At 39.1% G+C, this 23,703-nt stretch overlaps 1 protein-coding gene across 4 annotated transcripts; it reads left to right on the top strand.

Moving 5' to 3' along the window:
• The first annotated feature begins 1,024 nt into the window (after nucleotides 1-1,024).
• On the top strand, nucleotides 1,025-21,710 carry c3h10orf67 (chromosome 3 C10orf67 homolog). Of its 4 annotated transcripts, none has more exons than XM_064936677.1 (16): nucleotides 1,025-1,425; nucleotides 1,696-1,816; nucleotides 2,661-2,804; nucleotides 2,913-2,987; nucleotides 3,235-3,387; nucleotides 5,526-5,673; nucleotides 6,778-6,836; nucleotides 6,993-7,058; nucleotides 10,423-10,488; nucleotides 15,575-15,694; nucleotides 15,801-15,889; nucleotides 16,149-16,214; nucleotides 16,383-16,470; nucleotides 17,132-17,212; nucleotides 17,296-17,389; nucleotides 20,224-21,710. In XM_064936677.1, exons 1-16 carry the CDS (start codon nucleotides 1,340-1,342, stop codon nucleotides 20,343-20,345), a joined length of 1,578 nt encoding a protein of 525 aa, XP_064792749.1. In that variant the 5' UTR covers nucleotides 1,025-1,339; the 3' UTR covers nucleotides 20,346-21,710. The 4 variants fall into 4 exon arrangements, with proteins under 4 accessions (XP_064792749.1, XP_064792758.1, XP_064792764.1 ...); XM_064936686.1 differs by having other exon boundaries at nucleotides 2,703-2,804; XM_064936692.1 differs by having other exon boundaries at nucleotides 1,337-1,425; nucleotides 1,707-1,816.
• Nucleotides 21,711-23,703: the final 1,993 nt, after the last annotated feature.

The following is a 23,703-nucleotide window of genomic DNA, read 5'->3' on the forward strand; positions in this document are numbered from 1 at the left end:
AATAGGATTATATTCACTAGTAAAAACAGAAAAACAAATAATAATACCATCACCTCCTATTCATTGGACTAAACTGTTTTTGATTAATTAAAGCGCCATACTGCCTGGCCCTCAGGGCAGACTCAGATGTACTGTAAGCAACGCTGTGTGAAAGGGGGAGGGGAGGAGACATACCTAGTCTGCTGCCTCTGTGACTATGGATGGGGCTTTACCAGGGGAATAGATTTCAGATTTAGGGATTATGTTGCTCAATCAGACTCTAAGAGATTATGCTATTTAGACAGACTAGGATATTACAACTATTTTAATGTTTTTATATTGTGTGAAAACAATTAATTTTGTGATTAGAGTTTTTCACTAATCTCAGATCCATTCAATTTTAAAATGTGTACAATTTAATTGGCCCTATTTTGCCCTATTTGGCTCAATTTCAATAACCAACAAAAATATGATGAACTGAAATTCACAAGAGTGGTAACAGTGAAGCCTGTCTGGATACAAATTGTTATGTTCACAGGAACATAATGTTACACATTTGGAAAGGAGTAAATTATAGATCAAATAGTAATCTGAATCAACGAATGCACTCATCATACATTAGCACAAAAACAAGTGTCATCATCTGAAAGTTGCAGTTTCAAAGATTCGTATTTTGATTATGTTAACATCAGTTGGTTGTTACGAAGAAGAAGAAAAAACATATTTCATTGGGGTCCCTCTGGTGCCCAAAACCTCTTAAATGAGGGTCAACCATAACCTGCAGCCTAGACTGAACAGGCACTTGCGGTGGCGGTTTACACTAGTTACCATAGCCACAAAGTCCACAATGTCAAAATTGGCTCAATATGGTAAAAATGAATGAAAACTAAAATGTAATTTCTGGTCTAAATTTAAGGTTAGGCGTAAAGTTAGTAGTGTAGTTAAGTGAGCTTTAAAATCACATTTTAAGAAGATAAATTGTAGAAATAGGCGGGGTTTATGACTGTGTTTGTGGTAACTAGTAACGACCTTTCATGACAGTGCGCAGATAGAACTCTGGTTGCAAGCCAGCTAGCTAGTTACAATGTGATGTAAAAATATTAAAATAAGAATTGTTCGATAATCGTGGCTGGAGAGATTTGACACGTCTACCATTCAAATAACTAGCTCAATGACCATTTAAAGTAAATAAGATATAAACAAGTAGAAAATCATACCTGCTCCTGATGACAGCTAGTTTCCCAGTTGTCCAAGTAGCTATAGCAACACCATAATCTGGAGTGGCAAAGACAAGCTAGCAAATCAACTAGCTAGCAAGCAAGTGATTTTGAAACACAAAATCTGTCTGACATTCACGGTCATGAACCTCGTGTGTAAACAAAGAAATATGTGTACGAATGAGGACGAAGAGGAGCTATTTTCTAAAGAAATAGAGGAAATCCGCAAGTAAGTAGCTAGCTAATTAGCTAACGTTAGCCAAACAAGCTAGCTAGCTGTAACTTTTTTCTGTCACATGCACATTCTAACGGTACCCAGCTATCTCTCGACTCTCAATATTGGTAACGTTAGCTATCTTGGTTATTATATTGGGCAAGCACCTGTTCCATTTTCTAAATATATATATATTTTAATAATGATTGACATTGTTTTCTCCACTGTTTGTTTTTTTTGTCTGTCTATTTTACCTGTTTGTCTGCTGCGGCGCCTAATGTGGAGGTTTTCACTAGGGAATCAATTGAGGGTGGGATTCTTTGGTCCAGATGCTTCTGTCCAAACCGATGTCTCAGAATTACCCACTGTCAAGTTACTATCTGACCACACTGCTGAACTTATAAAGGTAGGTTACTTTAGTTTGTACATTGCTTGCTTATATAAGAATTTAGTTTCTCCATACAATAAATGCACATGTTTATTACAAAATAAAGATTCAATTTATACAATCGAAAAGTTTATATTTTCAAACAACTCCAATTATTAGTATAATCCTTTTTGATTTGGCTACGTACAAAAAAACACTGCAATCAGAAGAGCAACATAGAAAGTGAAACGCCACGCCTGAGTGACAGTGACTTGTGCATTCCTCTAGATTTGCTCAGTGTTTCAATTCACTCTGCATCCCCTTTCATCTCAAAATTCCTATAACTTTAGGCCTAAATGCATGTCTCTTATATCTCCCCAGTCCCCCGCTGAGAGGGCATATGGAGGCTTTGTTCTGGGGAAGAAAATGTTAGCAAGGGCGCAGCAATGACTGCCCTTGCCTGCAGAGTTAAACAAATTGATTGGCAGGCTAGTAGATTTGTGGGGTATTCATTCTCCAAAGATTGAAAGTGATACCAATTCAACAAAGAAGGAACCAAAACAGAGTACAGTAGCTGCTTCCTTCTGATTCAAGCTGATTATGCTAGCTGCTGAGTTATACGTATGTCCCTTGTGCTTTAAAAGAGCACAGTCTTGATGTGTTTGCACCTTGTGTATTTGTCAAATTAAAGGCTATAATACATAAGAACATTAAATTCATTGGGGAGGCCTATTCAATTTATTTGAACAATGTAGACTAAACAACATCTAGCTTACAGTATAAGAAGAAGATGCATTTCAGTTGATGAATTGTGCTGGAATGTGCTTTGGCTCAACATGCCTGCATAAAGAAATGTTGACTAATCTCCCCCTTTGTTTGTTAGAATATGGATACCCTGAAAAAAGACATTTTTTTGAAAATAAAGTTCATACAGGCACACTATGAGTCCAAACTTCAGCAAGAGGCAGAGTCCTTGTATACCTGCATGAATGACAAAGTGAAGAGTTTGGAGAATCATCATAAGGAGGTGACAGATATTTTATTTGTACAATTTATTTTGTTACATAAATAATTACCATGTTCTCAGTCAAATTGCATTATGCTTATAAACTAAACTAAACATTGTTTCATACAGAAAGTAAAAGTTATACGGAAAAGTTATCAACAACAATTCAATGATGCAATCCATGTGATCAGAGGCAGCTACAAGGTATGGACACATTAAGCCTAGTGTGTTACAACAATAACATGTTTCACTGTATATTGTCATAACTCTTATTGTATCCCAAATTATAAAGAGCATTGCATGTGTGCATGTCTCTATCACCAAGTTTTTATAATGCTTTCAAAATATATTGACTGTGTATTTCAAGCATTTCGCTACACCCACAATAACATCTGCTAAACATGTGTATGCGAACAATAACATTTGATTTGACTGTGTTGTTTTATTTCAGAATTACTACCTTAAAAAAGGAGAAAATGTAGCTGCTGTTGCTAGTGAGACAGGGAGACTGAAAGATCTGATGAATGAGATCCAAGAGAAGAACTTGAAGATCACGTGTATGAGTGAACAGCTGAGGGAATATGAGGAGAGAGTCTTCACAAAGGTAGGCTGGGATCAGTGTGTTCTTCACTTTGCCCACTTACTCTAGTGTTGTGAGTCACATATTGTATTTTGTCTTATCCTAATTACATTCCAAATTAAGAAGTTAAAGAATTAAGAATATTCAATGGTTCTGCTAGACCTGCCAGTGGTGAACAATACGATTGTAGTTAATCATGGTTAGATAAAAATGCATTCAAGGGAGGGGTGGTGATATACACACCTTTTGTTTGACCAAAAGGTATTCATTTCTCATCAGTCATACCTTTTATGTGGTGAGTGACACCCCCCCAGAAATCAACATTAATTAGATATTTAGTGTTACAAGGTGAGGTGTATTCCCCTAATTGCCTTGTTTTAATGAGGCCGGGCAGCCCCTCACTCTATCTCTCGATTCCTCTCTCGCCCCTCAGTATTTTAGTTTTGTCCAACACAAGTGGGACTATACTGTAGGCAGATGGCAGGGAGAGTAGTCACACAAAACCAGCCTCTCAAAGTGAAACAGATGACTGCAGCTCTGGAGAATCGCTCCTTTGTTCTTTGTGCTAATGAGAGTGGTCACGGCCATGGGAGAACCGCATGGCTAATCACTCGTAGTTACCACTCTACGGCAGATGGTGGAGCCAGAGGTAAAGGAAGTAGCGTTTCTTCTTCAATTGCAGTGCAAACAGTCCGTCAGCCATGCAGTGTTTTGGGTTTTAGATACAGCTGTATAGAGAGAACCAGAGACAGAGGGAACCCCCATAAAACAAGAAAAACTTGTGTTTATTGCTGTCACTCATAGTTAGTTAACTTTATCTTGGATGGGGAGAGAGACGAGCGGATGGATGGTGTTTGGTGGTGCATGAAGAGGTGATCATTTGTTGATGCCGATCGGGTCGGGGCTGTGCCAAGGTAGATGGAACGGTGCCCAGGCTGATTACAGAGAGGACCAACTGGGTAATCCTCTGTGGCATGACATGTAGCTTAGCCTAACGCGGCGTCAAAACTGCAGTGTCACACGCAATGCAAGCACTCCTAACCTTATAATCCCTCTAAATAGTTTTTTCATTATTTAAATTAACGCTGATACAGCATAATAGTTTAGTCCATAGAGTGCATACAGTTCCTGATAATGTCAAGCTTATGAAGCATGGCTAACTATGTGTGTTTCCTTTTTAATTCAAATGTGTCATTTGGCAAACCTGGATGTATTGGGTGGCTCTCTGTTACAAAAATCTATTGAATTCACACAGTTTTGGCATCATTCCAACAGAAACAAAAAGGCATTCATATTATTTTAAAAAGTTAGATTTCTTTACTCAAATATGACCCCTGCTCACAAAAGTACTGTCTTCTTTCATTCTAAAACAAGAGGAGGAAACAAAACAAGGGAAAAGCAGGGTGGGGGGACCTTGAAGCTTTGAAAGCCTTTGAACGCCTGCACACTGCACAGTCCTAAGTGTGACAGGCATGCAAAAGCCCTGTTAATGTCCAGGGCATGAATGGTGGCTGCAGCACAAAGTGGAGAGGGCCAACTGCGTGGATATCACAGGAACCTGATGGGCTCCATGCGGCTCCCAGTCTGCAAACTTCACTGCTCTGACATGTGATGTGATCCTGGTGACACTGGCAGCGCTGCCACTGAGGGAAGACACAAAGGCAACAAGCCCCCCCCTGGAAGCTGTGCACTCTTCAAACCCCCTGGTGTTGCCCAACCATACTCCCCCAGTCTCCCCCCTCAGCCCTGCCTAGTTACAGGCAGCGGTTGTTAGAGACCAGGGCCCAGACCGTGGGTGGAAAGGCCCAGCTGCCGCTTTGGACTTCCAGAATAAATTGACCTGAATGACAGGGGCACGCAAACAGTATGATATGTATTATCCCTGTCAATAAAAATGTCCCCATGAATTATGGTCTTTGTATATAATGTACTGCCTTCTTTCTTCCGGGCAAAGAGGGGTGAAAAAAAACTCATGGCCGGAGTTCTTTTTTGTGTCTCTCGGCTTTTTATTATTCAGGGGGAAATCGAAGGAGGCAGAAAGTTGTACGATTGCTTTGTTTCTGAAAAGGACTCATACTTGCCACGCTGCTTGAGCTGTGTGCCTTTTGTTTTGCGGATTAAAGAAAAAAGGTTAAAAAGGAGTTGTCATTTTTTTTCTTCAGATTAGCTGTGAGGCTTTGGATGACCCGGATAAAGAATGGCTGAGACAAGAGAATCAAAAGCTACAAGACGACATTGACTCCATGCACATTGTCATGGACCAGGTCCGCAATTCCTTGGAGGCTAAAGAGCAGCAGTTGGAAGATCTAGGTATTGTGGGGATTCTTTTCATTTTTGTAACAAATCCTATTTCCTGCAGTTTTTTAAGATCTGCTTATTGAAATGTTATAGGATTTAAGATGTTAAGTCATAGAATCTGGACCATAAAATCCATATTGATGTCATTCTGTGGCTCAATAACTATGTTAAACTGTTTAGTGTAATTGATAAATCTTTACTTTTTTACCCCATATGCAAACTTCCTACATCAATTGCTGTTTCAACTAGGCTAATCATGTGCCCCCTGCAGCAGATATTGTCTGGAAACATGAGCTAATAACTCACAGTTTGGCAGCCATTGGTCAGATTGTAATGTTTGGCCATCCAGTCCACAGTGTGGGAGTCCTTCAAGAGAAAGTAAACAGTGCACAGGTGTATTTTCAAGGATCAGTGTTTTATCTCTCTAAATGTTTGATGTTCATTAATTGCTTATGTAACTTAGGTAACCATCTGAATATGTTCCCCCGGATGTATAGATACAAACAAAGCACAAACATATCTCACCTGATAAAATGTGATAGTGCCAAGGCCTCCGTTGACTGCTACATGTTACATTTCATATCGGATGGGGTTTTGAAGAGGGCACATCTCATTAATATGACCTTAACCATATTCTTAAAATGTGGTGTGTGGTGTCTGGCCAAAGAGCATTTCCTCTTTTATATGTTGTTCATTCAAATCAAGTAAGTATTTTGTATGTGCTGTGACTAACTACAAGAGCTTTATCTGAAGAAGTTGGATGCAAAGTTTGCAAACCCACACTTGGTCCTTGAACTTAGTGTTTTAGGTCACCAGAGGAACAGTTGGTGGCAGGCCAAGCTCATCAAGGGTGGAATGCCAGGTCAGAACCCTGTCAGGACCCAGACCACACTGGATTCAAGTGTACTTTCTCAGGCCACCGCCGTAACTCAGTGGGACGTGGATGGACGTCATGTCACACTACTCTCTCAAACTCCAAACAACCCTGTCTCTTAGGCCTACCCTCCCCTTCCACCCTATTCCTCTGATAGCCTGAAACCAGACGAAAGTGGGAGTGTTTCCTGTCTCTTGCTATCCATCTCAGATAACCAAAGTGCTCTTTTTACTTTTTTTCAGCACATAATCTAAACGATGTCAAAGCAAAGTTAGAGGATGAGAAAAAAGCCCTGCAAAAGGTACATGCAACAATGGTTATTTTGCAACTATGCATAAAGCAAAACATTTATGTACATGTAAAGCAAAAAGGATTACCATGCATTGTTTTGTATAAAGTGGAGCGAATTAGGAGAAATGCTTACGGTGACCCTCCCTCCCCTCCATTTTAATTCTAGATGACCAGTGACTATGATCATCTGAAAGTACAACTCAGCATTGAGAAGGACACCGCCAGAAACAAGGTAAGCATCCTTTCCCTTGTCACCAGTCTTTACGACCTCCAAGTGAGTCAATGTTGAATTTGGCTGGTGAGAAAACTATGTTTACAAAACATGTCTCAAAGTTCTCTACCCTCAACCCTGCCCGTGCTGAACTGCTGTTCTATCCACATTACATGGCCTAAGAGGCAATCTTCCTGGCCGTGTTTGCAGTCCACTCATATAGAGTGGGAAAAAAGCCTTGCTAGCATATGCCAGGTAAGACAAGAGCCCTGATAGATTTCAGTGCAGCTGAATGTTCTGTTAGTTTTGTCATCAAAATGGAAGGATGCCGACACATTGCTGCGTCTCTCTTACTGTAAAGCAACTGGTAAGTGGAGGAAGACAATCTAAATGGTTTTATGAGGTATTATCAAGCTTTCACTGAGAAAACAAAGGTTAATATTTGACACAGTAGTGTGGTTCCATTGGCACAACATTTGGTGAATGGGCCTTGAAGGCCATGCTTTAATGTGTTGGGTTAGGATTATTTAGCATTCTTTATTGATACTGAAAAGGTAGATGATCTGTTTAACAGTCATATGTGGTGTGAAAAATGGAATTCTGCCAGATCATTTTACTGAATTGTGCTTGAAATTATAGAAATTGTGCAAGTTCTACTATTCATGCATGTCAACTCTTTTAAACAGCTCTACCCTACAGTATATATTTCTTGGTTATTTAAAGGGCCTACCAGGTGTCGTATTGATTTGGTCAATGTAGAAAAATACATTCTTACAAAACAACTACACCCTTGGCATTTTCATTTACAGAAGGTAGCAATCATTGCCCACAGAAATGGGTGATGTGGATTGTTGATAAAGCAAATATACCAGTCATAATTGTTTTTCTCAGCCCCTTCTCTTTTCACTTTAAAGATACTAATCAGCAGTGGTAGAATCTGAAAGCTAACACTTCCTGTGCTACTCTAGCACTCAATTTGGTCACTTCTAACACACTTTATTGAATGCCTTGCCCTGACCCCATAGGGTTGCTAGGATACTTACTTTAATTAGATTAAAATTAAGTCTCACCGCATTGATTATTGTAATTAACTGCGCACCGATAAAAATAAAATATTAATTGTATAAGGTATAAATTATTTGCTAATTTGTCACTGAATACTTGAGATTTACTACAGGCCTTCTCCTCCCTCTAATCATAATTTTCTTTGGACATACAAAACAATTGTCCACCTTAAGGATGCATTATTAGTATCCATTAATAACCTAGGTCATTTTGGGACCTGTAGGTGCAATGGTTCAAATATAAGTGAACATCAGAGAAAGCACTTAGTAAAAGGAATCTGAACACAGATACTGGGCTTCATCATAATCAAAACAACACTAATTGACGATCTTGGTCAGAGGATGATCACCATTAGAAATACAGCAACAAAAAAAGATTGGTTAGAGATCAAAAGAGTGGCTCGTTGATAGACCCTGTTCTCTTCACTTCAATAAACACCAAACAGCCAGGGATGAGTAGAGGTTAATGGTGTGTGGAGCAGATGGTGTGTATCCAAACTCCTTCTCAGGAGCAGCTTTAGTTAAAGACTTCTAATAAAGATGTCCTTAATGTAATTTCAATCATCAGTCAAAAGGATTATACATATTTAGTGTAACAATTCAAATCCCCCTCTTTTCAAATGTCTTTGTTACCGGGCCTTTTGTACCCTTCCTGTGACTGACAAACTCAATGTTAAGTGCTACTATAGTGTTTATGCATAAAAATGTAAAATGAAAAAAAAGAGGACGTTTTTCACATTATTTTGCTGACTTTGATCAATGAAGCAGAACATTTGCTTCTTCCATAGCTGTAGGGCCCCAAGGGAGAGACTTCCAATGGGAGGCCAAAGCCTAGCCGCTGAAAGCCCAGCTGGGTGTAAGCTTCAGCTACCCGTCAAGACTCACTCTCTCATCCCTGAATGTCACAATCACATAGAACACCAACAGTACATTGGCTTGCATCAAGGATAAATTATACAAAACATCTGTACTTGTGAGAACATCATTTTATTTTAACAGAAATGTATATGGAGCTATAAGGTGACATTTTCATCACGCAAAAGAGCACAGATCTGTGCAAAAGCTACCGTAAAACTCAGAATCTGCAGCACAATTACCTTTTTAACTGTTTGATAAGGAGAGGATTATTTAAGTTTAGTCAACTAAAGTTTAAACTGTGGGAGTCATGGGATGCAACTGAAGCAATCAAGAGTTAGTGTTTGGAACTCGCATGTAATAATATGTCATCCTGACCCGTGTATTGCTCATGCAAAAATGTTGCACACAATATATGGAAGGGCACCATGGGAGGAATTCTTGTCCATGTCCCATAACCTTTTCACTGTGGGATACTTTGGGACCCTGTACCAATTCTAGGCCGGGTGTGATCCGGACAGTCATGAAAGCAGGGTAGCGATACGTCAATCATATATGCAGGTGCAGTCTGGCATCTAGCTTACCCTGTCAGGGCTCTACAGTGCAACCATTTGGCGTATATGCTACAGCATTAACTAGCTAACTAAGTACAGAACCTGGTAACCACAGATGAAAGTTATCATAATCCTTGTGGGAACTTTACCAGTAGTGTGCAAACACTTGGTGGCACAGAAAGAAAGGAAAAGGAAGAGCTTCTTCAGTGGATGTAGCTAAGATTCATGATATAGGCCTTATATAGGCTATATCTCAATCTTAAAAATCTATTCTTCTGGTGCTCCTAAACCCAGTGTTTTGTCATTGCTGGTAATTCTTATCATTAATACCTCAAGTATGTTTTGATTGTGTTCTTATTTATTTGTGTGCTCCTAAGATTTTTTTTACTTAAGAGCAATTGTGCTCCTTGTAAAAAATGTCAGCATAGAATCCTGCCTGTGGGTCCTGTCTTGCTCTACCCACATTATTGTTGTGCTGAATGATCTTCGTGTCCACCCACAGTATCTTTAGAGGGCTCTTCATTCAATGCAACTGAAGAAACTTATATCCTGGGTGTTGATTCTACACAATAGCATTTAACAAACACCTATCAAGGAATCAAGGCCTTCAGTGTCCTTTTTAACTAAATTGAATCATTTTCATTGGCTTGGTTTAAAAAAAAAAACTTTTGTAAAGTGCTTTATCGCTAAAATCATTATCTGCAAAAGTACTTAAAGAACAAACCACAGTGTCATCATTTTACTCTCGTAATCTCTTCAGATGATAATCATGTGTTGCTAATGAATGATATTCAATGAATTTCTCAAGACTAGATTGATAAATCATTTGGTACTGTTTTATCATTCAGAACATGTATTTTAAGGAAAATAGGATTGTTTTCTCTGTGACAACCTGGTTTATTAATTTCACAGATGAAGTCGCTAAAACAAGAGCTGGAAAAAGAAATACAAATCATTGAAGACATCCGGAAGAGTGAGGTAAGTAACTGACATGACCTGGCTGCACACGTTTCGCGAGTCGTGGAAGCCGCCATTATATTTCCAAATTCCCTACAGGTAAAAACGTGCCACGGTCAAGTGCTGCTATCAGTGTCAGGATGTTTAGAAGTCTGGGTCTCTCCGGTGAAGGACAGTTAGTTCATCAGTGCAGACATTAGGCTCATAAAGCAAAGAGAGGGGATAATGTGCGCACGTGTTCTCTCTGTCCTATTGATTTTAGCCATGGGAGTTGGGTTAAAATACAACCTGTTTCACATAAGTCAACAGAGAAGTGAAATCATCAACGAAGTAAGTGTCTGTCGTGGCAGTGTTTCGAGACGACACAAGGAATGTGTAGGCAACGCCTTTTTATTTCAGTTTCAGAAACATAAAACAAAAAGTGCTGAATGTTGCAACTTTAAAGTCCGCAAGCCTCATTATAGCATAACACCATATTGCTTCTACACTCACATTACCACAGCTGGATTTATTGACAGCACAAAATCTATACTTTGTTATAATTGTTCTAAATCATTTTGACACCCAGCTTTGATACCCCCCCACACACACACACACACACCTACCTACCTCACCACCGCTACTATATTGACTATACAGTTTACTCAACAATAAAGCTGAAGCACTTCAGCTACATATCACTCCCACTTTTGCTTATTCATCCCTTGGTCTGGGGGGGAGGATGGGTATGATTCTGTCAACACACTGATCACATAGAGCCAGACTGTGTGTGTGTGTGTGTGTGTGTGTGTGTGTGTGTGTGTGTGTGTGTGTGTGTGTGTGTGTGTGTGTGTGTGTGTGTGTGTGTGTGTGAGATGCATGCAGCTGACACAACACGCTGATGGCTGGAGTGGATTGGCTAGCCTGATTTAATGGGCCACCACAATGAGTGGTTGAAAGTCCACTTCATAAACAATGACTTAACAATACAGGGACCATAGAGCCTGACCATTATGGATCCGTTTTTTTATGGAAAATATGTCATGTCTCATCCTACCCAGGCCATGGTCTACCAGTTGATAAGTTTGCTCTGGGTTCTGCTATTTTATATGGATTCAGTGCAATGAGCTGAGTTGTCTGTTAGGCACCAACAGTCATACAAGATGATTTTGCTGGGAGGTTTTCTCAGTACCTAAATGGTTATAAAAGAAAGAAAAATCAGTGATGATCAAACTGGAAAATGTTATGGATTTACAGTTGAAGTCGGAAGTTTACATACACTTAGGTTGGAGTCATTAAAACTCGTTTTTCAACCACTCCACAAATTTCTTGTAAACAAATTATAGTTTTGGCAAGTCGGTTAGGACATCTATTTTGTGCATGACAAATCATTTTTCCAACGATTGTTTACAGACAGATTATTTCACTTATAATTCACTGTATCACAATTCCAGTTGGTCAGAAGTTTACATACACTAAATTGACTGTGCCTTTAAACAGTTTGGAAAATTCCAGAAAATTATGTCATGGCTTTAGAAGCTTCTGATAGGCTAATTGACATCATTTGAGTCAATTGGAGGTGTACTTGTGGATGTATTGCAAGGCCTACCTTCAAACTCAGTGCCTCTTTGCTTGACATCATGGGAAAATCAAAAGAAATCAGCCAAGACCTCAGAAAAAAATTGTAGACCTCCACAAGTCTGGTTCATCCTTGGGAGCAATTTCCAAACGCCTGAAGGTACCACGTTCATCTGTACAAACAATAGTACGCAAGTCTAAACACAATGGGACCATGCAGCCGTCATACCGCTCAGAAAGGAGACGTGTTCTGTCGCCTAGAGATGAACGTACTTTGGTGCGAAAAGTGCAAATCAATCCCAGGACAACAGCAAAGGACCTTGTGAAGATGGGGGTGCTTTGCTGCAGGAGGGACTGGTGCACTTCACAAAATAGATAATTTCCCTTCCTCATGATGCTATGTGGATATATTGGAGCAACATCTCAAGACATCAGTCAGGAAGTTAAAGCTTGGTTGCAAATGGGTCTTCCAAATGGACAATTACCCCCAAGCATACTTCAAAAGTTGTGGCAAAATGGCTTAAGGACAACAAAGTCAAGGTGTTGGAGTGGCCAGCACAAAGCCCTGACCTCAATCCTATAGAAAATTTGTGGGCAGAACTGAAAAAGCATGTGCGAACAAGGAGGCCTACAAACCTGCCTCCATTACACCAGCTCTGTCTGGATGAATGGGCCAAAATTCACCCAACCTATTGTGGGAAGCTTGTGGAAGGCTACCCGAGACGTTTGACCCAAGTTAAACAATTTAAAGGCAGTGCTACCAAATACTAATTGAGTGGGAATGCCACTGGGAATGTGATAAAAGAATTAAAAGCTGAAATAAATCCTTCTCTCTCCTGTTATTCTGACATTTCACATTCTTAAAATAAAGTGGTGATCCTAACTGACCTAAGACAGGGAATCTTTACTAGGATTAAATGTCAGGAATTGAGAAAAACTGAGTTTAAATGTATTTGGCTAAGGTGTATGTAAACTTCTGACTTCAAATGTATATGGTAAGGTATTCTTGTTATGGCCTGGTGCTTTATCCAAGCTGCTGAGGCTGGCTGTAGGCTACATCCTGTTGTTACGGATAAACACCTACGCCTTTTCTCCCTTTCTAAAGACAATGAGTTTTTGAAAGGTGACAAGAAGGCCTTCCTTTCTTTTTCTCTCAAACTGAGAAGAATGGAAACCCCATCCTGACATCCTTGTCTTAACTAGACTAACAACACAGCTATAATACACCCACCACTCACCATGGCAAATCTTAGTCTTTCCCTATTCATTCATTTCCACATAGGAACCAACTGGCTCTCCGTCTCAAGCCTTTATGATGAGACCTGAGTTAGTCCTTCAGATTATGGGAACATACTCTTAAAGACACAATATTTAACATTTTCTGCTGTTTAATGAGCATTTAAAGGAATAATTATTGAGGAATATAACTTAACGCTTTTATGAGCATACATATCCCCAGCCCCACCCCTCTGCTTGCAGAACAAAGTGGCAGGGTTAGGCTATTGATATTACAGATGCCTTTTTGATTCAAAAGACAACCAGATATGTCTTGAGAGTCAGAATTTAGTCTTTGAGGACTCTCAGTTTTTTAAGAAAAGCCGATGTCCGGCAGTGACCTTACTTGACCTGACCTTCACACGCCCCAGACCATGTGCACTAAATCAGCTAACATGGCCATTCACAATGCTGCCTTAGGTTCTGATTATAACGGCCACTAGTTTGTTTAAAGCAACCATTGTTAGACTTGAGTTAGTGGGATGACTCAAAACATAGGGCCCCCCCAGAGCCATATATATAGAGAGTTCGGCAAGGTTTTAGAACGGCTGCCATGTTAGTGCCTGTATTCTTGGAATGTTGGTGATATAACAACATGAGCGCCACCTACAATTCACTATAAAATGACCCTCTGTAAACATGCAAAACTGAGCAGCGATTTTTAAGACATTTTTATTGATTCATGATAATGTGTATCCAAGTTTGTACTGTGTTGTGGTGTCAACAAATTGCATATCTGCTTTCACTAGATATCTTCATAGGTGTTCTAAAAACTATCAGAGATACAAAATTTAAAAAGCACAATGCATTTATAGCAACAGCTATAGAGGAGAAAGTGACGTTCTCGGAATGTTCAGACAGAAACCTCATTAGCCAAACTCTCGCTCTCTCTCCCTCTCTCTCTATAGGGGATAGGATATAGGACCATGTATATACACTACTGTTCAAAAGTTTGGGGTCACTTAGAATTGTCCTTGTTTTTGAAAGAAAAGCACATTTTTGTCCATTTAAATTAACATCAAATTGATCAGAAATACAGTGTAGACATTGTTAATGTTGTAAATGACTTTTGTAGCTGGAAAAGGCTGATTTTTAATGGAATATCTACATAGGTGTACAGAGGCCCATTATCAGCAACCATCATTCCTGTGTTCCAATAGCACGTTGTGTTAGCTAATTCAAGTTTATAATTTAAAAATGCTAGTCGATCATTAGAAAACCCTTTTGCAATTATGTTAGCACAGCTGAAAATTGTTGTTCTGATTTAAAGAAACAATAAAACTGGCCTTCTTTAGACTAGTTGAGTATCTGGAGCATCAGCATTTGTGGGTTCGATTACAGGCTCAAAATGTCCAGAAACAAAGAACTTTCTTCTGATACTCGTCAGTGTATACTTGTTCTGAGAAATAAAGGCTATTCCATGTGAGAAATTGCCAAGAAACTGACGATCTCGTACAATGCTGTGTACTACTACCTTCACAGAACAGCGCAAACTGGCTCTAACCAGAATAGAAAGAGGAGTGGAAGACCCCGGTGCACAAGGAAAAGTACATTAGAGTGTCTAGTTTGAGAAACAGACGCCTCACAAGTCCTCAACTGGCAGCTTCATTAAATAGTACCCGCAAAACACCAGTCTCAACATCAACAGTGAAGAGGCGACTCTGGGATGCTGGCCTTCAAGGCAGAGTTGCAAAGAAAAAGCCATATCTCAGACTGGCCAATAAAAAGAAAAGATTAAGATGGGCAAAAGAACACAGACGCTGAATAGAGGAACTCTGGCTAGAAGGCCAGCATCCTGGAGTCGCCTCTTCACTGTTGACGTTGAGACTGGTGTTTTGCAGGTACTATTTAATGAAGCTGCCAGTTGAGGACTTGTGAGGCGTCTGTTTCTCAAACAAGACACTCTAATGTACTTTTCCTTGTGCACCGGGGTCTTCCACTCCTCTTTCTATTCTGGTTAGAGCCAGTTTGCGCTGGCTCTAAACCTATCTAATGTTACATTAAGCTGGGTGAGTGGAATATGAATTCCAGTCATCCAAAATGCTGTAATAGAAATAAGGCCATGCTCATGAAAAAATAATCGTCCTCCCTCGTCTTAAACGGCAACGACCGCACAGTACTATGTGACTCTGGGGCCCCCCATTTTTAAATTGAGTTTGAAAATGGATAAAACACACAAGGGCCTCCAGAATCCTATTGTTCCTTTTTTCACAACTGATGTTCAAGGGATAACAATGTGAGTTACCAAAACTGAATAGCCATGTTTTTATTTCAGAAACTTGCTTTGGAAAAGGAAGTTAATGAGAAATTGAGTGCAGAGAAGGAGAAACAAAAAAGAGAAGTGCTTGCTCAGGAGGCCGTCTTAAAAGCTCAAGCAGCAGAAGAACAACCCGTGGTAAGATTTGCTCTCCTCAATATCCATACATGACATGATTTGTACTAAGCAGGAGAAGACAACCGCTGAACACATTATTGGAATCTTCACTAGTTTATTTCTATAGTTTCAGGTTGCTGAAGGGGGGGAGGAGTTGATCCAACAACTTAATGAGCTAAAAAAGATGGAGATCTTACAGAAACAAGATATAGAGAAGTATGTGTCTACTTTTTCTAATCTCATTTTGGGTTGGAAAGAAGGGACATGAATAGGTTAGACAATTACATGTTATAATGCATTATCTACTAGTATTACAGTGTTGATTGCAGTGTTAAAGATCAGCCTTGCTATAACACAATAATTTATAGTAGGATCACCTACCACGCTAATCTCAGTGCATGTCAGACTCCGTGCATCTGGCTCAACATGGGATTTAATTCGCTCACACTGTATTTTACTTTGTTGTTTACCAAAGACTCCAAAAGCAGTTGTTTCGCTGTAACGGAATATGGGAAAAGAAATTTGAGATTCTGAAGGCGAGGTATGTATGAATGTGTTTTAACTTTGACTTAGCGCATAGCAAATTGATCATAGAATGTCAATTGCATCTTTAATTCAATAAAAAAATATTGAGCCAGTTGACATTTTGTTTAATTATATTGAAATTTTGTTTTTGAGCACATGTTTTCTCTCAAACATCCATTGTAAGTTTCCATGCCATCAAAGATGAGATGTTCTTGCGACAGACGTTACAGCGGCAGGCAGCTTCACTGCAACATGCCTCAGTCAACTACATGGTGAGGAACAAACCATTCATAATGAGATTTTAGGATGGATCTTTAGGGATAGTGCATGTAAAGAGGTACCTTTATCCAAATGTATTAATATAAGGGCAGTACAGTGATCTGAAAAGAGCATGTAGTAGGGATACAGTACATTTCACTGAGTCTAAAATTCAAACAATTACATGGGCTTTGGCATGATTTTTGTCAGCCAATTCCATGGCTCAATCACCAGAGGAAACCAACACCTGTGTAATACACACACACAACACATGCACACACACACCCAGTCTTATTTTTCAAATGGGTACATCAGAGCACACAGATCAGAGTTTAACAGGTGCAGCCCCATGAAGCCCGTCATTTAGTCCTTCATTGGATGTTGCTTAATAATATTTATAGGTTTGGGTCCGGCTTTTTTGTTTGTTTCCCCCTCTTTTCCACACATGGCTGTTCACCATGAGCAGTCAATCATTAGAAAGACAGTTGCGATGAAAGCTTAAGATGTTTCTCGAAAAGCTCACTGGTGTCAAGATTCTAATGCTATGGATGTGAGCTGCACAGTGCTCTACACTGATCACACTGCACACCTATCACTCTAAGCATCAATGGAACAGTAGCCTGCTCCAATTATAAAGATATTTTGTATTCTGAATGTCTATTTTATTTCCTGTAGATGGACAGTGCTGATTCTTACCAAAGTCCTGTGTACAATGGATGCAAAATGCCGAGCAGCTATGCCACAGGGACACCTCTGGTTTGTATCAAAAGGAAAAGGCAGACATGTATTCTAACTTCTTGTGTGTTGGATTCTTTAGCTAAATGTGTTTTCTGTGTCAGCCCAACATAGGTACTGGAGGTTTTCAGAAGATGGACAGAACCGGTGAGATCATGGACATCAGTGTGTTGAGTGGCAGAAGAACAGATTGTTCAGGTAACTCATTTAACTGACTACTAGGACCAAATCCTAACCTGGGACATGCATTCATAATTCAAACTTTGAAGCATAAGTTCCATTGTCATTGATGCAAGTATGTGCTAATGTTTGGATTCAGCCCCAACATGTCAAATAAGAAATGACCTAAATACCTTTAGAAAAGACATTAAGGAATGGATTATTTCAGTATCGCTGAAGGTGTATTGTTTTCAATAAAGAGACAAAGTTACTACCCAAATTCAAAGACCTATATTTCCTGTCCCAACACACAGTGTAACTTGCCTGATGAAAAATTACTTTGAGTTCATATAGATACATGTCCATTTGCCTTTGGAAATGGATTACAGATGTATAGGATTGGGATCCCTTGTTAACGTGGTATCAGGAGTGACAGAAAAAGGAATAAACCTGGCTAACTCCCTTTAATCTTCCTGTTTGTGCACTATTGACTTTCTGATAATTGGGATCCCCACTAATGAGCTTAGCAGACATGACTGGCTGGATAAGTAGGAGGCTTAATTCCTTCTGTCAATATGAAAGCTCTCTCTCAGACAGAACTATCTGATGCACAGAAGCCAACAAATTAATCTGATAGATTACTCTGTCGTCCTGCTGAAATATGTAGCCTAAACAATCCAATAACCTGAGAACATATGTCTGTGTCATTAGGACGAGCTACTTCCTCCTTTCCCTTGAACACTTTTTAATGTCACAGATATGATATTATTCAAATGTCTTAGACAGCCCACTGTGTAACTTTTGGTTAAATGTATCCATTCAAATTCGATAGCAAACATGGATATACATTTTATAATTCATAGTTTATTATGATTAGCTGTATAACTGTTAGTTGTACTTGTGTTAATTCATGTTTTTAGTGATTTTATATCAGGTCATTTATTTGTATATTGGTAAGTCTATTTGTATGCTTTGTGAGGTTTTATGACTTGGTCTAGCCCTGTCCAAGTGTCCATTGATACAGACCTAGCTTTGTGTGAGAGGTCCAAAGGGCCCGTTGATGCAATAGCGTAGAGTCAACATGGCTGACAAACAGCATGGTGGAGGGTGACAAAGTTGAAAAGCCACTGGTCTTCAGACCGATTGGTCCGTGGGCAATGACCTCTACATCATGCATCCAGCCCCTGACTAAACCATGGGAATTTAGCCCATAGATCACCATTGACAGTCCATAATTGAAACATTGGAGATAAGGCACCAGCCAGCATACAGGTCTTGACACTTAGTAAGAGTTGGCAAACACTGTTGTCACACATCAGATTATGTGTATTTTGTGGGTCAGTAATCCAAGATGGTTTGAATGATTTTGGCCCTATATTGCACGCTCGTGCTCTGTGTCGTGCTCTTTGATTGCTGACCAGTTGAGTGGAAAAGGTTCACATACTGAGTGGGTGGTGGGCTTCCAATAAACAAGGAACTTATATTAAATTGCTCATAATACAGGCTAAGCTTTAGGCAGTGATTTGAAATGTTTGTATAATTGTTGATCATATCTGTCACTTATACATTTTAAATAGGCCTAACTCTAGTTGTTCTTATTAATATAAATTCATATTATATTTATGCATATTGCTTTAAACATACTTTTGTCATTATTAGCAATAAGGACCCAGTGTTTGCTTGTAATCTGTATAACATTCCAATATTTTTTTTTTTATCTAAACACATACAAGTTAATGGTATCTAAAACAAAATTGTAAAAGGGTACACATTTTATATTTTTATGGCAAGCTGTTTTAAAATGCTAAGTGAATTTACCCCCAAAAATATCCTCAATAATGGGTTGTTAGAAGAACATACACGGCTAATACATTTTGTCCGTCTTTGTCAGTGAATACGTCTGGCCCCCATATGCTTCAGTACAAAGCTATGTGAATAAGGCATTTACAAACCCAGGCCTACCGCATTAAACTCTATTACAATCTTTGTTCATGGTAAGTTATCAGTCTCAATTAATCAACTTCAACAATGGGAATTCTGATGTGTTCAAGCACCCTGAAACCTCTAGGTCAGTAGAAGGGCACATCAGAGCCCCGTTCTCAATTCAGCATCCTTTTCATTTTATTGCCTTTTCCATGTCTTAAAACATTGTTTATCTATATACAATTTTCATATTGTAATAACTACTACAAATAGAAGCAAGAAAATAAACCAAAAAGATTAGAGAAAGAACCTAAATGCTCTTTATTCAAGGGCCTCATTGGCTTTCTAGTTAATAAAAAGTATCCTAGTCACTCCCTAAGGACCATGTCCTCTGTGCTGCAATGTGAATGGTATTGTTATGGCCATTCCTCTGCTGTTGAAAGGGGGTACCCACTGGTTTGATTCAGTTACACGGTTTAGTAAAGTTCCCCCTCCCACTGCCTTGGGGTCTATGGAGCGTCCCTGACCTGTTTAGAATTGGCCAGGGAGATGTCATGTCGCCCCTCCCATGGGCAGTACCCAAATTCATGTTATTGGTTCAAAAAAATTACTTGGGATGGTGAAACCACTGCTTTTGAATCACAATTTGTTGAACCGGACAAGAAAAATACACATTGTAAAGGTGGGAATCAATCCACAAGGATGGATCAATAGTCCAGACTAAAAGTGTCAATGATCTTTGAAATAAGAAATAATACCCCAAAAAATGGAAACATTTGTAAAATGCTTTACTGCACACATTGAGTTTCATTGCAAGATGATACATCCTTCTAATGTCATCCTGTAGGTTTAGAACAGTGATAATATCAGAATCCCAATGACAGTTGTTTTAACGGTTTAACTTACAGCCCATGATGCCAATATATTAATGCCACATCATTTTATTCTAGAATCCCAGATGGAATCAGGAGATGAAGAGGAGCTGTGTGGAATTCTTCCTCTTCCTTGCCTTCTGTCCCATACCAGGCAAAGAGCGTCCCTCACATCTGCAATCTGCACCCCTTCAAAATGACAAACCTGTACCAACATTTATGCTTTACAGACAATTAAACAAATTAGAAAGTTACATACATATCTGATGCATTTCAGTAGCCTAAGGCTGCATTTACATATAGGCAGCCCAATTCGGATCTTTTCCCCACTAATTGGTCTTTTGACCAATCACATCAGATCTTTTCACATCAGATCTTTTTCAGAGCTGATCTATTGGTCAAAAGACCAATTAGTGAAAAAAGATAAGAATTAGTCTGCCTAATTTTTCTCTCTGCTCCATGCAATATTTGTACAGTTGCAGTAAATCAGTTTTAAAACAGCAAGATTTTCTTTCATCCTCATTGGCAAAATGTGTAGAATTGTAGGAAGTTAACAGTTTTTTTTGTGGGGGAGGCTTGCTCAGACCTTGCTTGGGGGGCCTGCCAAACTGTGGTACACCACTAATCCAGCCAGCCACATCTCACTTTCCCAGGCTGCATTCAGAAAAAAAAGCCAAACCCCCACAGTCCGCTGCTGCAGGCCCCTTTCATGCCAAACCTCATGACATTAAACGACAGGCTTAAAATCAATTAGCAATTTCTCCTTCAATTGGATGTCATTTATTACTGATGATGGTTAGAATATGACTCTTTCACTGTCTCACAGTCCTCTTTATAAACATTATGTGATTATACATTAACTTCTTGTTATTTTCAACAGTCCATCATTTGGTGACTTTAATAAGACACTTTTACATTCTAGCCGGTCATTCAGTAAAACACTATGGGCTGTAGGGTAACCATGTTGTCATAGAAACTGCTGGCATATATATTATGTCTCAGGAGGGTTTCTTACTCAGGACGTTTGCCTCTTTCAGAGCTTCTGCATTGGTTGTAAGACAACAAAGTGGGGAATTTTTGTTGGACTTAAAGTAATTGCTTTCATTAAATGCTGGATAAATAGCAATTGCTGGTATGGTGGAGTCCAGCAGAGTTTCAGCATACAGGGTTAATCAGAGTAAGTGCTGGCTGGAAACCTTCCCAACACCATGGCTCTCAGCCATCTTAACAAGTCCCCAAGTTTATGGTCACTTAGTACAGAACTACTCAGTTCAAGCTTTACCATTTGATTCAACTCTTTGGAATAGAATGTGAAATAGACCCACTGTCTGCAAGTTATACAATCCCTTCCAATTATAATAATATATGCATTTGTCATTATTGATTTACACCTATATAGTCTACTTTCCTGAATATCTTTGAAGTATATATGGTAACTTTTTGTAAATATATACCAGTTCTTCCATTAAAATATTATCAGAATGTAAACCCGAACGTCTTGTCTTTTGAAATGTAACCATTTTGTTTTCACATAAAGCTGAATTTATCCGAAACGTTTTGTGCCACTTGAATCTCAGCTGCATTTGTCTTGCAAATGCATCCCTGCTGCGCAATGCTTAGAATAGGAAAAGAGATCAGTTGGACAGCAGTGAAGTTCAAACCAGCGAACAACTAAAGGGCCTGTTTCATAGATTTCCTTTTGTGAATATTAAAACGAGACCTGGTGAAAAATGATGCATGCTTTTACACTTCTGCAACCTGGCAACTGAGGGGAGAAAAAAAAACTTTGAAGAACTAAATCTTGGAGAACAAAAGAGCTGGACACATTTAGCAGGATTGCAACGAGTTTTGTGTCCCAGGCACATGACGTGCATCACGGAAACATATTGTATCGAAATAGTTTTGAGGAGAATACTGGGGATGAAAGAGAAAGGGTCTCTTTGATCAGCGCCCTGGGGTCCCCAGTTCCCCGAATGCGCTCAGACTGACTGCAAGGCGTTATTCACTTTCAGCTAGACACACTTACATTGCCTATGAATGAAATTAGCATATTTGTAATTTATCACATTTTTTTCAATCTTTTTGTTTCGTTACTCAAGGTAAAAAGTAGACTAAATGAAAGTAGATCAATCATCAACGGGGAGAGAGCCAAGCAATTCAGTTTCCCAAAATAACGTTATCAAAAACTCAGTTCGATCATATGTGAAACAAATGTGTTCTCGGCATAACTTTTCAAAAACTAATTTTATTAACACTTTCAAACTGTTTATTGTGGGAATGTCATAATATGCCAACTTTTATTTACATTTAGAATCATAAACCTTAAGTTTGTAGACTAATAATGTAGCCTAACTGTCAGGAATCAATCAGATCTACCAAAAAAGTTACATCTCTTATAATTACGTTTTTGGGAAATGTAATGGCATAACAATTGTTATCATGACTCCTTCTAGGACGTAAGACTATAGGAACATATATACACGTTTATAATCAAACGCGTTGTCCTGTGAACGTCCAACACATATGGTCACTGGATCCTTAGTGTGAACGAGCGTTAATGAAAGGACTCTAATATTTCATATGGGGCACTCAAAAGCTGTGCAAAATGCCTCTCATATTAAGCACAATATCCACCACTCATTCAGTCGAACAAAGATCATAGCAAGACGTCTTTATGGCTAATTCAGTCAAAAGCCCATCTCCCATTCCCCCGTGGAAAGGTCAGTGTTGTTGTGTTTGGTCCACCAAGGGGGCTTTTTCAGCGGAGAGTCCAAGCCAGCTGTCTCTGTCATAGTCCAGCTATTGGGAGAGCGCACACTCTCATGCTTGTTATATTGCTATAGGTCTACTGATTCAAACATTTTGCATTATAGAAATTAGTTATTTACTTTTGTTAAACAAAGTCCCCAACATAATTAAACAGGAGGTATAGTTTGTCGAGTTTTTCTAAATAATAAATGTTATTGGAATCTTTAGAGGAATACCACTCAAATATGCTGTACTATTATCATAAACAGTTCAATGTATCTCAAGTAGGCATAATTGCCTATATGCTTCCCACTTCATGAAATACTTCAAATGTTACGCACAGTTCTATATTTTTCACCCATGAAAACATGGTTGACATCAACATGCCAATGAACAGAAGATAGAACACATAAGAATATGAAGAGAGAATTACTGATACAGTAGTAGATGTGCTCATTTTTGTTCTATATCTCGCTGATATAGACGAGGCTTCTTCTCACTTGTTTGCTTTTCCGTTACAGTCAAGACGTCCTCTCATTTTCACTCTGATCTCACGCTCCATCAAACATCACTCTCGCTCCATCAAACATGACCCTCACTGAGATTTCACCCACCCAATGAGCCACTCACTCTTTAAAAAAGTCAGCGTCTTTTGTCAGTACAAGCTCACATTCAATTATTATTTATTGAACGTCTTGGTTTAAATTGATTAAACAATGTTAAAATACGGTATATGCTGATTGGTGTTTTTTAGATGCCTCTCATTTGTGCGCTCATCTTAATGTGCCAAATTATAACCTTAATATATGC

This window comes from Oncorhynchus masou, chromosome 3 (assembly GCF_036934945.1).
Source record: "Oncorhynchus masou masou isolate Uvic2021 chromosome 3, UVic_Omas_1.1, whole genome shotgun sequence".
Classification (NCBI taxonomy): Eukaryota; Metazoa; Chordata; class Actinopteri; order Salmoniformes; family Salmonidae; genus Oncorhynchus; species Oncorhynchus masou.

Excerpts from the sequence above, each read along its gene's own strand:
- c3h10orf67 (XM_064936677.1), top strand. The coding sequence starts at position 1,340 with ATGAACCTCGTGTGTAAACAAAGAAATATGTGTACGAATGAGGACGAA. Across the intron at positions 3,388-5,525 it reads AGGAGAGAGTCTTCACAAAG|ATTAGCTGTGAGGCTTTGGA; the intron begins GTAGGCTGGGAT and ends TTTTTTCTTCAG. Across the intron at positions 6,837-6,992 it reads AGAAAAAAGCCCTGCAAAAG|ATGACCAGTGACTATGATCA; the intron begins GTACATGCAACA and ends TTTTAATTCTAG.